General features: G+C 45.3%; 1 protein-coding gene across 1 annotated transcript in view; it reads left to right on the forward strand.

Moving 5' to 3' along the window:
* The window catches only part of HSD17B2 (hydroxysteroid 17-beta dehydrogenase 2), a 96,419-nt gene extending 79,437 nt beyond the window's left edge, over positions 1 to 16,982 (forward strand). The window contains exons 4-5 of the mRNA XM_068993012.1: positions 8,909 to 9,046; positions 16,621 to 16,982. Coding sequence (XP_068849113.1) covers positions 8,909 to 9,046; positions 16,621 to 16,982 — 500 coding nt within the window. The remainder of the gene's footprint in view (positions 1 to 8,908; positions 9,047 to 16,620) is intronic.
* Positions 16,983 to 18,171: the final 1,189 nt, after the last annotated feature.

Below are 18,171 nucleotides of genomic sequence, written 5' to 3' on the forward strand. Positions count from 1 at the left end.
TAAATGCACTGTGGGTTCTGAGCACTTAGCACAGTTGCAGGAGTCACTCTAGCAACAGGGATCTCTCTACCGAGAGGTAGTAATGGTTGCCCAAGTTCACTAAAACAATGCACAACTTGAGAGTTGCGTGTTGAGTTTTATTGCAGGCAAAATGAGGACTGCAGCCCGGAAGGCAGCACCTCAGATAGTTCTGAGAGACTGTTCCAAAAAAGGTAGTAGGGGAAGGCTAATGTATAAGATTTTGGTGAAGAGGGGAGCTCAATACCATTAAGCATTCATTTACAAAAAGGTTTCTGCTAGTCAAGAGGATCTGATGTCACCATGAAGGGATTTATTGCTTTTCTAGATATGAGGAGATGCAAAGATTGAGCTTATAAAATCTGTTCCTAAAACATCTATCTAAAGGCCCATGCCCTCAGGGGCACAGAGTGCCTTACTCCACCCTGAACTCCCTCGGTGGGTGTTAAAGGTCAACAGTTGCAACAGTGCAGGGTTCAACCTCCACCGAGGCAGATGGTGAATGCCCTTGTTCAGTTGTTCGCAACGATCTTGGCAAGTGCCAATTTGTAGTTGACACCTATCACATCAAGCTGTTTAAAAATGCGTGAAAAACTTTGCGCCCAAGTCATTGGCCTCACAGAGAGTCTTACAAGTCTACAAATTCTAGGTATCGGCAGATCCAACCTTGAGTTCAGTTTAACTTAGTCCATGTGGTGGTTTAGTCACTAAGTCGTGTCCAACTCTTGTGACCCCAGGGACTGTAACCCGCCAGGCAACTCTGTCCATGGGGTTTCCCAGGTGAGAATACTGAGTGGGTTGCCATTTCCTTCTCCAGCAGATCTTCCAGCCCAGGGACTGAACCCCGTGTCTCCTGTCCTGCAGGCAGGTTCTTTACTGACTGAGCCACCAGGAAGCCCGAGTCGGTAGAAATTGACTATGGGATCATACCTGGATTTCTTTTTTTTTTCCCTTGCCGAACTAGCTGCCTTAAGGGAACCATCTGGCAAATCATTCGGCCAGTCTCAGCTGCTCAGTAATGTGAGAGGAAGCCAAAGATGAGATCTACTTCCTTAAAACTAGCCAGGGCAAGCATAGGACAATGCGGGAGAGGGGAGAGCAAGATGGAGTGAACGTCTTCGTGCTGAGTTTAATTAGATGCTAACATACTTGAAGCCATTCATTTCTAACGTCTACAGAATGCAGAGACTAATCCCTTTTAGATCAAGAACACTCTAGCCCAGGATCATCCAGCTGCTAAGTAGTTGAGTCAGGGTTGGTACCCAGGTCTGTTTCTTGACTCCAAATTCTGTGTTTCTCTCACTCTTCCAGACTACCAAACAAGGAGATACCAGGCAAAAATGGGGAGGGGGCCAAAAAAAACTCGAAACAAACAGAAAACCACAGACCCTCACTCTAGTATGTTTAAGATGACGAGGAAGTGTTAGCAGCTGAGGGCTGTCGCCTGCATCAGTGTTTCTCAGACACTGTGCACGGAGATCACCTGGGTGATGCTGCTGTTCGGTCGCTCAGTCGTGTCTGACTGTCGGTGACCCCATGGACTGCAGCACGCTCCCTGTCCTTCACTATTTCCCCGAGTTTGCTCAGACTCATGTCCACTGAGTCGGTAATGCCATCCATCTCATCCTTATTGCCCTCGCCCCCTTTTGCTTTTAATTTTTCTCAGCATCAGGGTCTCTCCCAGTGACTCTGCTCTTTGCATTGGGCGGCCCTGTTAAAATGCAGGATTTGACTGAATTGGTCTGAGAGGGCCTAAGAGTCTGTATTTCGTAACTAGTTCCTACGTGAATGCTACTCATCCCTGGACAATGTTTTTTAAACTTTGGATGCATTAATATCAGCAAGAGGGCTACTTAAAAACAATGACAGGAAGCCAAAACTTCAATGAGGTAATATTTCACACCCAGTAGGGTGATGTCACGAAAAATCAGAAAACAACACTTGATCTGCCAGGATGTGGAGGAAGTGGAACTCTCCTGAATTGCTGGTGGGAATGTAACATGGTGCACCCTCTGTGGAAAACATTTGGCAGTTACTCAATAAATTTAATTGGAGAAGGAAATGGCAACCCACTCCAGTGTTCTTGCCTGGAGAATCCCAGGAAAGGGGGAGCCTGGTGGGCTGCCGTCTATGGGGTCGCACAGAGTCGGACACAACTGAAGTGACTTAGCAGCAGCAGCAGCAATAAATTAAACATAGAGTTACAGTATGACTCAGCAGTTCTACTCCTCAGTGTGTACTTGAGAGAACAGAAAACAGGTGTTCAAACAAAAACTTGTACACAGGTTTTCATAGCATCGTTATTTACAATAGCTAGAGGTGGAAACAATCCACATGTCCATCAACTGATGAACTGATGAACATAATGTGGTCTGTCCACACAGTGGAATATTATTAATCCACAAAAAGAAACAAAGCGCTGATACACTGAAGGGTGAACCTTGAGAAGATCATGCTAAGTGACAGAGGCTAGCCACAAAAGGCCACATGTTGGGACAGTCCTATTTATGTGAAATGTCCAACACAGGCAAACCCATAGAGACAGAAAGCAGGTTAGTGGTTCTCAGGGCCTGGAGGGAAAAGGTGTGAGAGGTGACTTCTTAATGGTTACGGGGTTTCCTTTGGGGGCATTGAAAATACAGAACCAAACAGTGCTGTTGGTTGTGCAATATTGTAAACATACTAAAAGCCACTGAATTATACACCTTAAAAGGGTTAGATGGTGAATTTTACATTTTGTGTGTTTTATCACAGTAAGAAAAAATTCCTGCTCTCACCCGCAGAATTTCTGATTCAGTGGGTCTGGAGTGGGACTCGAGGGCTTGCACTTCTAATAGACTCCCAGCTGCTGCCACTGCTTCTCAATCACACTTTGAACAAGGTCTTAGATATTTCTTTTGTTATTGAACAGTCTGTTAAACCCCCAGGGACTGGGGAGATGCTCTTAATCTCAAATTTCTGTTATCCATACCTAAACGAGGTAAGCAAACCTACCTCTCCTGGGTGTTCTTTTTGTTTTTTTTCCTTTTGGCTGCACTTTGTAGCATGCAGAACTTCCCCAGCTAGGGGATCAAACCCGTGACCCCTGCAGTGGAAGCATGGAATCTCAACCGGTGGACCTCCATGGAAGCCCTGGTCTGTGTTCTTGAGTTGGAAAGGTGCAATGTCGTAATGAACTTTGTTCCTTTTTTGGGGGAGGAGGATGGAGGTGGGGATTCTTAGATCCCTGACCAGGGATTGAACCCTGGCCCTCAGCAGGGAAGCCCTAACCCCTGGACTGCCAGGGAATTCCCTGGACTTTGTTAGTTGAATTGACTCACTTGACCTTGGAGGAAGCAGAAACCATCTGGGAGCCCTCACTACTTTCTCCCGAGACAAGGTCATGAGTACTGTCTTGGGAAGATATTAGAGAATGAAAAAGCTGCTGTGGATATGGGACCCTGGTACCCCTATAAATGTGTCCTGTGCCTGGTCCCAAATCACAGAGAAGAGTTTCCCCGACACCAACAAGCAATGCTCAGATACCAGCAAGGTGCCTACAATGCCACTGAATTCTGACGCTCTCTACCTGGATATAGCATCAGGTCCCGCTGGCTGAGGGCTCAGTGCTATAGGACTGTCCCCCCAACCCCCACCACCACCCCCCCCCCCCACCATCCCCACTTTGGATTCAGTTCTAACATCTATCTGCAAGATCCAGAGACTAATTCCTTTTAGATTAAGCACATCTAGCCCAGGGTCATCCAGCTGGTAAGCAATGGAATGAGGGTTGGTACTGAGGTCTTTTACTGTAAATTCTCTAAATTCTCACTCTTCCAGGTCACCAAACAAGGACATATCAGGCAAACACGGGGGCAAACAAACAAACAGTGGATGCTGCTCACAAGCCCAGGGTATCATCTGTGCTTCTGATTGATGGGCTCTAGAGCGGAGGTACCAACTACTCCGTTGTTGGGACTGATTAATTTGCTAGAGCAGCTCAACTCACTGGATTACTGGTTTATTACAAAGGATATTAAAGGATACAGATCAAGAGCCAGATGAAGAGCTACACAGGACAAGGCATGGGGAAAGGGTGAGAGGTTTCCATGCTCTCTGAAAGCCAGTCTCTAGGTGGTCACTGACCTGGAAGCTCTCCCAACCCCCTCCTTTGGGGCTTTCGTGAGGCTTCATTAGAGCACGTGATTGACTACATCATTAGCCACTGATGATTGATCTCAATCTCCCCTCTCCCCTCACTGGAGATGGAGGTGGGGGTAAAACCAAAAGTTCCAGACCTCTAATCACAAGGTTGAATCCAGTGGCCACCAGCCCCACCCTTAGGCGAGGGTTTTGTGGGTTGCCTCATTAACACGACAAATCTCCTCTAACCTTTGCAGCTCCTGCCCCTTAGGGCAGGGGTCCCCAACAGCCAGCCCTGAGACTAGTACCTCCTGTCAGATTAGTGGCGGGGTTAGATCAGAAATAAAGCACATAATAAATGTATGTGCTTGAATCATCCTGAAATCATCCCACCCCCCACCTCCTGTCTGGAAAAATTGTCTTTCATGAAATCAGTCCCTGGTGCCGAAAAGGCGGGGGACCGCTGCCTTAGAAAGCTCCCGGGGCTTTAGAAGCCCAGTGTCAGAAACAACGGCCATGACCAAATACACATTAATTATAAATCAAAGTATCACACCCTACCTATGCAGCTTCGGGCTGAAAAGTGGCAGTTATTCCGCCCTGTGTTACAGGACGTCCACTTGGGAAGCCGTGTGTTAGCTTTCGGTCAGGAAAAAGATGATCTGGTAGGTGTGGATCGTTGTGCATCTGAGGAGCCTTTGAGGCCCTGTGCTTCCTCAGAGCACCTCAAGAGCACTTGACTGCTAGAACTGAGAGAAAGGTTACTAACCTGTTGCTTGTCCAGCACCAAATGAGTCAGGCAAAGACTAGGACTGAGCCCCACCTTTGGGGATGGGGGTGGGGGTGGGGGTCGCGGGAAGGCTTCACAGTTCTGTAAGCTGCAGGATTGAAACTTCAAGGTTCCCTCTACACCATGAAGTCCAAGACAGGGAACCCCAGACTGATGACAAATGTGAGTGCAGAGCTTGTTCTTGCCAGACAACAGAGTCACTGAGTAGTTCCCCAAGGCAGAAGGACTGGGTAGGGGAGACTGGTAGATTTAGAAGGGGGTGGGATGCTGCATTCCTGGTGGCTCCACCAAGGGGAGATAGCTGGTTTGCAGTTGTGAGGGATGGAAAGAGTCCCTGGGGCTTCCCTGCTGGCTCAGTGGTAAAGATTCTGCCTGCCGATGCAGGAGATGAGGGTTCGATCCCAGGGTTGGGAAGATCCCCTGAAGGAGGAAAGGGCAACCCACGCCAGTATTCTGGCCTGGAAGATCCCGTAGACAGAGGAGCCTGGTGGGCTACAGTCCATGGGGTTGCAAAATGTTAGACATGACTTAGCAACTTAGCAACCACAGCAGCAGCAAAATGGTCCATAGGTTTGTATGCAGATGGTTAAAACAAGTCCCATTGTTGCCTGGGTGTTCCATTAAGTTGCTTAATAACAGGTCACCCCATATTCTGGGCAGTTTACCAGCGCTGGGTACTTAGAATCCATTGACAGGAACCCCAGCATTCAATTTTAGTATCTCTTAAGCGAGTATCCCTCTAAGGGCAAGGTTTTGCTTTCGCGTTAGCCACGTATGTGATGGGGGCGCATGTGGGATGGAGTGACAAACAAGTGCACTGTCACTTCAAATTTGCTTGCAGCCTCAGCAGAAACATTTCACACTCTGGTGTGCTTAGGGGACTCATCTTTTAGGTTTCAGATTAGCCAGACCTTGATTTGGGGGCTTCCTATTTATTGTTATTTAGTTGCTAAATCATGTCTAACTCTTTTGCAGTCCCATGTAGCCTGCCAGGCTCCTCTGTCCATGGGATTCTCTAGGCAAGAATACTGGAGCGGGTTGCCATTTCCTTCTCCAGGAGATCTTCCCAACCCAGGGATCAAAACCCATATCTCCTGCATTGGCAGGCGGATTATTTACCAATGAACCACCAGGGAAGTCCAGGGGCCTCCCATGACAAGCTTAAAAAAAAAAAACACCTAAATTTTTAGTTTTATTTACCAAAATGTTAACAGACCTTATGATCTTGGTACATCCAAAGACCTACATGGGAGCTAGGCAATTCTCTTTCCCTAAGATGTCTTAAATAGAGTATGCCTTTAAAATTTTTTTATTTGGAAATAAGTATAGATTCTCAGGAAGCTGCAAGGAAATGTACAGGGAAGTCCTGTTGGCCCTTCACTCAGCCTTCCCTAAAGATAACATTTTGCGTAATTATAGTGTGACATCAAAACCATCAGTACCATGCACAGAGCTTATTCAGACTTCATCAGTTTTATCTGCACCCATTTATGTGTGTGTGTGTAATTCTGTGCAGTTTCATCATATGCATAGATTTCTAAAACCACCAACAGAATCAAAATACAGAATGTTTCAGCAAAAGGATCCCCTGAGCTATCCCTTCCGGGACCATATCCACACTCTCGCTCCAACTTCTGGCGACCACGAATCTATTCTCCATCTGTATAATTTTATTTCAAGAATGTAATATAGATGGAATCATACAGAATGCAACCTTTTAAGATATGCTTTCAGTCAACATAATTTAAGGGAAATATATTTTGACCAAGGCACATACAGCTCAAGACCAATCAAAACCAAACATGTAAACAAGAAACACTTCCTTCCAGCATAGCCTTAGATTTAATTTCAGACTCTTGAAACACAACATACATTACCCCTGCCCCCACCCACATCTCTGAGACTTAGATCAAAGATAAGACAACAATGCCAGGTCACTATCCAACTTCTGAGTCACAACTTCTACAACCGAAATAGAAACCTCAGTTTTCCCAGGTCCCAAGCTGTATTAACATTTACACGTCCAGAAGACATAAATAAATGGAAAAAATTCAGAGATGTTCTTGAGAAGCATTTAACAACCAAATCTGACCACTGGAATCACCGGAGGGAGCTTTTAAACAACCCGGTGCCTGGGCAAATAACAGGAAGGCCTATTAGGGAGCCTGTTTTGTACCAAACACTCACTCAGCTTTCACAACCAGCCTGTGATACACGTATTACCCTTATTCCTAATTTACAGATCAAAAGACAGGTGCATAAACATGAACTGGTTTTGCTAACTTTAACTGACTTTGAACACAGGCACAGTTGGCTCCAGAAGCCAGCCCTTAACTGCTGCCCTCTGCTAACCTGGCTTCCAGCTGGCCACGCATACCTCATCTCTAAAAACTGTGAAGAAATGACAAGTCTAACTGTCCAAACTGGGTTGAGAGTTTGAACAAGTTGCTTTAGCTTCTCTGGCCCTTCTCACGGGTCAAAGGAAGGAATTGGATTTTGAACTCTTAATTTAATCACTTCAATAAGACGCAGCTTAAATATGTGGCAAGCAGGAATCAGAGTTTAAAATTTGATGCCAGATTCTGTATTGAAATTGCATTAGTTAAGCTTCAGGACTCTTTCTTTTAAGTGACAGGGCCAAACCTCAAAGGAACTTAAAGAAGGAAGTAGGAGTTTATGAGCTCACTGACAGTTGCAAACAAGCTTCAAGGTCATCATAACTCTTCCCCCAGCTCCATCTCCGTTTCAGTCCACAACCCTCCACCTCTAGCTTCCTGAACTCGCTTGTCACCACTTTATTTTGCTTACCTTCTGTGAGGTGGTGACCAAAACGGCCCCAGGAGTTTTGATATTTCACCATTATCACATGTAGATATCCAGGAATAAATGATAAAGCTATCTCCCTTCCACAATCTATATCAGGACTCTGCTCAGTTGAAGTCACATGCACAGCCCCAACCCAGTCTCCACAGCCAGGGGATGCAAGATCATGATTGGCCAGTCGGCCTCTCTTAATGATGACAGTACCCCTGACTGACGGCCTTCCTGCAAAGACAGAGGGATAAGGGAGAGTGTTTCCCAAAAGGAAGTTATGTGAGCCAGACCAAAGATTTATTAAAAAAAAATTTTTTTTTGACTGCACCGCCTGGCCTGTGAGATCTTAGGTTCCCCACCAGGGGTCAAATCTGAACCCTCTGCACTGGAAGCATGGGGTCTTAACAGCTGGATCATCAGGGGCATCCTAGACCAGAGCTTTAATAATCATGTAAGAAGAATAATGCTAATTAATATTAGCTCTTCTAGGTATCTCTTCAATGCCTATGTTCCCTGCCCATCAGTTTTGCTGGGCTGCAATTTTCTTCCCAGGAGCAAGCATCTTTTCATTTCATGGCTGCAGTCACTGTCCACAGTAATTGGGTTCCCTTTTCTCCAAACTCTCTCTGCAGCATTTATTACTTAAGAGTCTTTTTGATGATGGCCATTCTGATGGGTCATACCCTCTTACAGAGATGTCCCGCAGTTCCCTGTGGTGTCTGTTACTCCTTGCGGCAATGTGTTAAGCCCAAGTACAAGTACAGTAATGGAGTGAGCAGTGCCCATTCTACCCCTCCTTCCCCCAACATATGTCCACCCAGGACCTCAGAACGTAGGTTGGTCAAACCAGAAGGTCAGAGGTTGGGTAGACGCTCTTTATTACATTAGCTTAATTGCTGGGAGAGACTGAGCCTTACACTTGGTTTGTCATTGGACCAGCTGTGATGGAACAGCTGTGGAAAGCAGAAGCAGAGGAAGCAGGACAACAGTGTGACCAGGAACACACGCTCACCTGGGTACCGGGGGCCCTTGTCTTCCTTTGTCTGCCTTAGTCATTGCTGATACCAGCTCCTGGCATGAAGTAGGTGCCATCTAAAAACTTAGTGGATGAACAAATGAAAACCTCAGACCTGATTTTTTTTTCTTCGTCTCGTCGTTCCCTAGGAGGGGTTCCAATGCAGAAGATGGCAGCTTATGGCTCATCCAAGGCAGCTCTGATCATGTTTTCATCAATCCTTCGACAAGAGCTGTCCAAATGGGGAGTTAAAGTCTCTGTCATCCAGCCCGGAGGCTTCAAAACAAGTAGGTGTCTGAGCCCAGGAGCCCTGAAGTGTTCATTCTGGAAGAGATTCTGACAGAGGTTCTGTTCTGACAGAGGTCAAATCAAACCTGTCAGCGGTGGACCAAAATGGGGTTGGGATGGGTGGGCCTTTCTTAAGCGAGTATGCGCGCTCAGTCGCTTCAGTTGCGTCCGACTCTTTGTGACCCTGGGGACTGCAGCCCGCTAGGCCCCTCTGTCCATGGGATTCTGCAGGCAAGAATACTGGAGTGGGTTGCCATGCCCTCCTCCAGAAACTCTTCCTGACCCAGGGATCAAACCCCCATCTCTCACTTCTCCTGCATTGGCAGGTGGGTTCTTTACCACTAGCGCCGACTGGGAAGCCCCTCTTTCAAGCACTGATGGCCGAGTGCCCGGCTTTGCAATGTATAGTTGCCCCCCTACCTCTTCACACCCACAGATTATAGTGATGCCATGTCTTTTTTCAAACACCACCTCGTCCTCTCTGGAGGATATGGATATGATCTGCCTCCTTCTACCCCGGCAGGAGATGGCTGTCCTTTCTTCTCCTCTTGCTGAATTTCTGGACTCTAGGGAGAGGCAAATGACCCCTCATGGCTGAGTCCTTAGTTCTGGGCCATCAAACATTTAATTGGTGATTTAAGCGAAGATGTAAAAGAGCATGTCTAATAAAAAACCACACACTGGGAGAGGGATGCCTAACACGCTAAAGAACAAACCCTAGAGGTCTGAATATTAACTCAAACGCACCAGATGTAAATTGAGAAGAAAAGCAGAAGTTTGTCTTGAGGTATTTGGCAGCCAGGAGTCTCCCAGAGCTGTCCAGGAGGAGCCAGAAGATGGTGAAATGGTTCATCTGGGGTGGAAACCTGGGGAAAGACACGTGGCCCATCTGGGTTGAGAGGTGGGACCAGAACTGTAGGAGTGGAGGGGAGGTGAAGTCTGGGGAGGGGTTTTCAGCTTAGGGACTCTCTGGGTGGGGAGAAGAGTTGATGGGGAAGGAGGATGGGGCGGAGACGATGCCAAATGTGACAGCCTGGGAGACAGCGCGAGGAGAGCTGCCCGACAGCTAGTGGAGAAGGGGAGAATGGTGAACTGGCAGGGGGTTTTGGGGCTTGGTGACACAGCCCACGTAAACTTCTGACACAGAGATGTAGGATGCACTATGGACCAGACAGCAGCCCTGCAATTAAGTGACTGTTTCAAGGACCCAGTGAAATTGTCATCGCTAGCATTTGGGGGCAGCTGCTCTTATCAGGCATTTTCCATACATTCCTTCTCGATGCTGTTGATCTTCTTTTTTAAACTGAGAAATATATCACATATACACAGTTCAGTAAATTGTTATAGAAACTCGCGCACTTAACATCCAGATCAAAACCCAAAGCATTTCCAGCTCCCAGGAGCCCCCATACGGTCCTCTCCACTTTTGGCTCTCTCCTCCCGCAACATCTAACCTCCTGTACCTTCTCTGACAATTGTTTATTTGCTGTTCTTGACAGTGTTCCATGCATGCCTGCATCCTCAAACAATAGCTTGCCTTTATTAGTTTTTGAGCTTTGAACGGAATCAACATGTATGTAATCTTTTGTGTCTGTCTTTTTTTCACAAAATATTATGTTTTCACAATTCTTCTGTGCTCTGCATAGCTGTAGTTCATCCATTTTCATTGCTGTGTCATATTCTGTGAATATGCCACAATTTTTTCTACTATCAATGGGATATTTGGGTTGCTTTGGACTTCCCTGGTGGCTTAGATGGTAAAAAATCTGGCTGTAATGCGGGAGATCTGGGTTCGATCCCTGAGTTGAAAAGATCCCCTGGAGAGGGGAATGTCTGCCCACTCCAGTACTCTAGACTGGAGAATTCCATGGACTGAGTAGCCTGGCAGGCTACACAGCTCATGGGGTTGCAAAGACATGACTGAGCAAATTTTTCTTCTTTCTTTCTTTCTTCTTGGGACAATTGTGAACAATTCTGTGGAGCTCCTGGCTCACGTACTGTGGTGTATGTGTGTGTGTATGTGATTTTTCCTACAACACATACCCAGGAATGGGATGACTGGATCATAGATTTTCATTATCTTCAACTTTACTGGATAATTCTAAATTGTTCCCTTAATTATCATTCCAATTTTCCTTCCATCCTTTCTGTATATGTCTTAATTTACATCATAGCCCTGAGGGGTAGGTTTAATCGACATCATTCACCAGGCGAGGACACAGCTGTAGGGTGGGTAACAGATATTCCAGCATGGATGTCTATGACACCACAATGGTGGGGAATTAGAAATCAGATCCCTTGGTGTAGTGTCTGGTTCTTTTATATCATAAACTAAGCTGCTCTCAACTTAAAGCTGACATTTGGGGACTTCCCTGGTGGCCCAGTGGGCTTTCCTGATAGCTCAGAATCTGCCTGCCGTGCAGGAGACCCTGGTTTGCTTCCTGGGTAGGGAAGATCTGTTAGAGGAGGGGTAGGCTACCCACTCCAGTATTCTTGGGCTTCCCTCATGGCTCAGCTGGTAAAGAATCTGTCTGCAATGTAGGAGATCTGTGTTCAATTCTTGGGTTGGGAAAATCCTCTGGAGAGGGAAAGGCTACCAACTCCAGTATTCTGGCCTGGAAAATCCCAGGGACTGTAGAGTCCATGGGGTCTCACAGAGTTGGACACGACTGAGCAACTTTCCCTTCACTTCACTTCACTGGCAGTCCAGTGCTTGGGACTCCATGCTTCCACTGAAGGGGCTGGGGTTCAGTCCCTGATCACAGGGAAGATCCCACCGCATGCTACACAGTGGGGCCAAAAAAAATAAATAAAATGAAAAATAAAGCTGATATTTGCTGGGCTCTCTAAAGGCAAGAGGCCAGATGGTACAGGGCTGAGGACTTATGCTTGGAGAATGACGTTTGAATTGGGAGATGAGAAAAGGGATCTTTAGGGACACACAATTTCTGAAGACACTCAAGGAGGCATCAGATTTTAGGGGTCCCTTGCAATAAAAATAGCTAGAACATTTTGCACTCCAAGCACATTTTAAGATTTTATGCGATCCCCTGGAAAAGGAAATGACAACCCACTCCAGTATTCCTGCCTGGGAAATCCCACGGAGGGAGGAGCCGGGTGGGCTACAGTCCACGGGGGTCACAAAGATGCGACAGGACTGAGCCACTGAGCACACACGAGGCAGGCATCATGATAGTGCCATTTCATAGGCAGAAAACTGAGGCTCAGGAGTTAAGGAATTTCTCAGCCAGAGCTGAGATGAGCTAGTGTTTGGATTTGGAACCAGGTCATCTTAACAGCTTTATTGTATATGGCCTCAAAATGGTAGGGGAAGGGCAACTGTATGTTAGAAGAGGCAGGTGAAGTTTGATCAAAGGCTGGTGGCTTTGTCATCAATAACCATAGCTTTGGGGATTGTGGGCAGGGCAGGTGCAAGAGTGATTAGAATGTCCATGAGATGTTCAGAGAGGGAAGAAGTGGAGAGGAAAAGAAACCCCCTAGTCTGTGAGAGCAGAGACTAGGGAAGAAGCAGCTGGAGGAACGATAGTTCATGCAAACATGTTTCCCAAGCCAAAGAAGCCCCCAGAGTGGTAACTGTCAGGGTAATCATTTCTTTAAGTATGGGTGTCAGGGTGTCATGCCTTCATGAAAACAAATGAGCGATTGCAACCCTCTTTGCATTTCCTTGAGTATAACTGGGTTAGCCAGGCTCCCTCACTGTTCTGATATCCAGGAGTCACCCAGGCTGGCAAACAAGATTCACCCCCACAGCAACCCCTGTGCAACCACACACTTTGCAGGAGGGAGTGTGGGTCACTACAACCTTTCTGGAAAGTAATCTGGCAGTAGCTATTAAAATTCAAAATATACCTGCTTTTTGACCAGATCATTACCCTCTGGGGACAGTAGCCTAAAGAAGTAAAGGGTGAGGACAGTCTCTTTAACCAGTGGTGCCGGGAAAACTGGTCAACCCCTTGTAAAAGAATGAAACTAGATCACGTTCTAACACCACACACAAAAATAAACCCAAAATGGATTAAAGATCTAAACGTAAGACCAGAAGCTATAAAACTCCTAGAGGAGAACATAGGCAAAACACTCTCCGACATAAATCACAGCAGGATCCTCTATGATCCACCTCCCAGAATATTGGAAATAAAAACAAAAATAAACAAATGAGATCTAATTAAAATTAAAAGCTTCTGCACAACAAGGGAAACTATAAGCAAGGTGAAAAGACAGCCTTCAGAATGGGAGAAAATAATAGCAAATGAAGCAAGTGACCAACAACTAATCTCAAAAATATACAAGCAACTTATGCAGCTCAAGTCCAGAAAAATAAATGACCCAATCAAAAAATGGGCCAAAGAACTAAATAGACATTTCTCCAAAGAAGACATACAGATGGCTAACAAACACATGAAAAGATGCTGAACATCACTCATTATCAGAGAAATGCAAATCAAAACCACAATGAGGTACCACTTCACACCAGTCAGAATGGCTGCGATCCAAAAATCTGCAAGCAATAAATGCTGGAGAGGGTGTGGAGAAAAGGGAACCCTCCTACACTGTTGGTGGGAATGCAAACTAGTACAGCCACTATGGAGAACAGTGTGGAGATACCTTAAAAAATTGCAAATAGAACTGCCTTATGACCCAGCAATCCCACTGCTGGGCACACACACCGAGGAAACCAGAACTGAAAGAGACACATGTACCCCGATGTTCATCGCAGCACTGTTTATAATATCCAGGACATGGAAGCAACCTAGATGTCCATCAGCAGATGAATGGATAAGAAAGCTGTGGTACATATACACAATGGAGTATTACTCAGCCATTAAAAAGAATACATTTGAATCAGTTCTAATGAGGTAGATGAAACTGGAGCCGATTATACAGAGTGAAGTAAGCCAGAAAGAAGAACACCTATACAGTATACTAATGCATATATATGGAATTTAGAAAGATGGTAATGATAACCCTGTATGCGAGATAGCAAAAGAGACACAGATGTATAGAACGGAGTTTTAGACTCTGGGAGAGGGAGAGGGTGGGATGATTTGGGAGAATGGCATTGAAACATGTATACTATCAGGTAAGAAACGAATCACCAATCTATGTTCAATACAGGATACAGGATGCTTGGGGCTGGTGCACAGGGATGATCCAGACAGATGATATAGGGGTGGGGGGTGGGAGTTGGGAGGGGGGTTCAGGATTGGGAATTCATGTACACCTGTGGCTGATTCATGTGAATGTATGGCAAAACCAACACAGTATTGTAAAGCAAAATAAAGTAAAAATAAAAATTAATTTAAAAAAAAGAAAAAAAGAAGTAAAGGGTGAAAAACAAAAGGATATATTGTGCAAGGTTGTTGATGGCAGCACTGCCTGAAATGGGGAAACCTAGGAACAACTGTGTGGTCCTTTGATTGAGAAGCAGTGACTAAAAACTGCTCGGTGGAAAATTCTGCAGCTCTGGTTTAAACCTCGAGCCATTGACCAGGAGGCAGGTCTGTGATTTAGACCAAAAACAAAAGCTGCAAACAAACAAAAAAATAAATACTATATGTTTTCCAATGAAAACACATATAGTATGATCTTTTCCATGTTTTGTGTGTGAAAACGCAAATGAAATGAAATTAAGCTGAAGTCAAACATACATGTATATGTTCATGAAGTAGGAGGGACTGTAAGATAACACAAAACTGTGAGTGACCTCAGAGGAAATTAATTTTTTAAAAATATGCGTCTCCTTAGTATTCATTATTTATACAATAAGCAGACATTGCAATTATATTTTAAAGTAAATATATAGATATTATTTAGAGAAGAAAATGGCAACCCACTCCAGTACACTTGCCTGGAAAATCCCATGGACGGAGGAGCCTGGTAGGCTACAGTCCATGGGGTCGCGAAGAGTCAGACATGACCGAGCCACTTAACTTTCACTTTTCACTCTCATCCATTGGAGAAGGAAATGGCAACCCACTCCAGTGTTCTTGCCTGGAGAATCCCAGGGACAGAGGAGCCTGGTGGGCTGCTGTCTATGGGGTCGCACAGGGTCGGACACGACTGAAGCGACTTAGCATAGATATTATGGGGCTTCCCCTGGTAGCCCAGCTGGTAAAGAACCTGTGTGCAATGCAGGAGACCCAGGTTTGATTCCTGGGTCAGGAAGATCCCCTAGAGAAGGGGTAGGTTACCCACTCCAGTATTCTTGGGCTTCCCTGGTGGTTCAGATGGTAAAGAGTCAGCCTGTAAAGAGGGAGACATGGGTTCAATCCTGGGTTGGGAAGATCCCCTAGAGGAGGGCATGACAACCCACTCTAGCATTCTTGCCTAGAGAATTCCATGGACAGGGGAGCCTGGTGGGCTGTTCTCCATGGGGTCACAAAGAGTTGGACATGACTGAGCTATTAAGCACAGCACAGCACATAGATATTGTTAAATTTTCTATAATAAGCAAGAATTTACTTCTGTATTAAATTATGGTTATATATTTAACCACATATCATTATGTGTTAAATTTTAATGTGTTGTTTAAAATGAAAGTTATATTTATTAAATAGGTAAAATCATGTTCAAAATTATTTATTTTTTAATTTTTTTTTCTTTTTTGGCTGCAAGGCTTTTGGGACCTGCCCTGACCAAGGATTTAACCTGGGCAATGGCAGTGGAAACCCGGAATTCCAACCACTAGGCTACCAGGGAATTCCCAATGTCATAGATTTAACTTTATACACAGGCATTACTGCTATATTTTTAAAAGTGGATTGAGGGGCCTGGCTGGCCACAGTCCATAGGGTTGCAAATAGTCGGACACAACTGAGGCGACTTGGCACAGATAATATATATATTATATTTTATATTTTATATAATAGTCATGAAAAGATATGTACTAGAATGTTTATGGCAACACTATTTGTAAGAGCCTCAAATTGAAAACAACCTCAACGGCCATCATAGTATAACAGATCAATAATTCACCCATGTGTGCATGCATCTAAAGTCAGGCAAAACTCTATTCTGTCCATTGGAACAGTTGCTCCTGGGAAAGGAGCCTTGGCTGGTTTTTCCTTTTCTTGGTCTGGCTGCTGGTTACATGAGCTGTTCAGTTTGTGGAAGCCTAGTCCTCTGTGCCCTGTTCTGTATGCCTGTTTCAAAGAATAGAATTGCCATTATAAAGCACATACTTTAGGATTTCTCTGGAGGTTCAGTGGTTAAGACTTCACCTTGCAATGCAGGGGGTGTGGGTTCAATCCCTGGTTGGGGAGCTAAGATTCCACATGCCTCTCTGACCAAAAAAAAAAAAAAAAAAAACAAACCCAGAACATCAACAACAGAAACAATACTGTAACAAACTCAGTAGGGACTTTAAAAATGACCCACATCCAAAAATCTTTAAAAAATAAAAATCAAAGCACTTACTTTAAAAGGCATTTGGGAATGTCCTTCCCGACAGAAGCCAATTCACAAGAGCCTTCTTCCCAGTTAGGGGTAGGACATGCCTGTTCTGGCCTTCCCAGCATCTGAGCCTCTCTTTTTTTTTCTTCTTGCATCTCAGACATCTCAGGCACAAGTCAAATGTGGGAGACGCTGGAGAGAACTGTCCTGGACAACCTTTCCCCTGAAGTGCAAGAGGACTACGGCCAGGACTATATCCTTAGCGAACGTAGTCTTCTCAGGTTAATGAAAACCTGCACTGATCCGGACATCTCCCCAGTGCTCCTGGACGTTCGGCATGCCATCTCTGCTCAGAGCCCCTTTGCATTTTATGCACCGGGGAAATTGTCTTATCCATGGCTCTGTTTTGCTTCCTTCAGCCCTACTGGCATATTTGATTATCTTAGCAGAAAAATATATAACTACGGTAAGAAGATGCCAAGAGTGTTAAACACATCTAACTGGGAGAATGAGGCTATGTAGGCAACTCAGTGGAAAATGTTAAGTGTCTTGGAATAAAAAGAAATCTCAAGCTTCTCATTAAAGTTGTGGTTTCCTACCTTGCAGCCCCTGTGAATTCTGTTGGTTGAATAGGGAGACAGGAGGGAAGGGGGCAGGGCACAACTTTTAAAAGAATGATAGCGCCATTGAGCATATGACCAAAAAAACCCCCCAAAAAACTGGTTAGAACCAACGAGGCCTATGTTGCTGGAAGATTCAGCTCCCAGTGGATTGAGCCTCATTAGACACTCATCGCAATGTATTAGCTAAATGACACACTCACAGGTGCCAGGACAGTTCTGAAGCCGATCATAAAAGGCCAGAAAGCGGGCCGTGCTCCAATTCCTGAAAATCCTTACCCCTTCCCCGAAACAATTGGAGTGACCCTCCCACTCACCTGTTAGCTTATGAAATCACCCAGCCCGTAAAAACTGACTGCCCCATATTTCAGGGCTGCTCTCCAAGCCTCTTGAGATGGCCCACACTCGGTCTGAGGAGCGTATATCTTTCTCAATAAATCTACTTTTTACCTATCACTCTTCTGCTATGAGACATAAAGAACCCAAACTTCCTGAGACCAGCTGGGTGATTTCAATTAAAATACAGTGGGTTTGAGGGGCTTCCCTGGTGGTCCAGTGGTTGGGAATCCACCTGCCATTGCAGAGGACACAGGTTTTGATCCCTGGTCCGGAAAGATCCCACGTGAGATGCCACAGGGCAACTAAACCCATGTGCTGCAACTACTGAAGCCTGTGCTCACGACAGCCTGTGCTCTGCAAGAGAAGCCACTGCAACGGGAAGCCCGTGTGCAGCAATGAAGACCCAAGGCAGCCAAAATTAGTCAATAAAAATTTGAAAAAAAAAAAAAAAAAAAAAAAAAAGGACAATGGGTTTGAGTCCCAATCGGAGTTGCATAGTTTCAATAGGACTTACTGGAGGGGAGATGGCATTTACTTTGCCCTGGATAGATATAAGACATTCTCTCATCTAGTTCTCACTAGAGAATGGAGGTAGGTATTTTCACCCGTGTTTAATAGGCAAGGGAATTAAGTATCAGAGAAGTTAAATTCCTTGATCACTGTCACACAGCTAGCAAAAGGCAGAGCTAGAATTGAAATCCAGGTTGGACTCCACTGCCCACCAGGAGAGGGGGAGAGAAAGAGAGATGAAG

This window comes from Capricornis sumatraensis, chromosome 20 (assembly GCF_032405125.1).
Source record: "Capricornis sumatraensis isolate serow.1 chromosome 20, serow.2, whole genome shotgun sequence".
Classification (NCBI taxonomy): domain Eukaryota; kingdom Metazoa; phylum Chordata; class Mammalia; order Artiodactyla; family Bovidae; genus Capricornis; species Capricornis sumatraensis.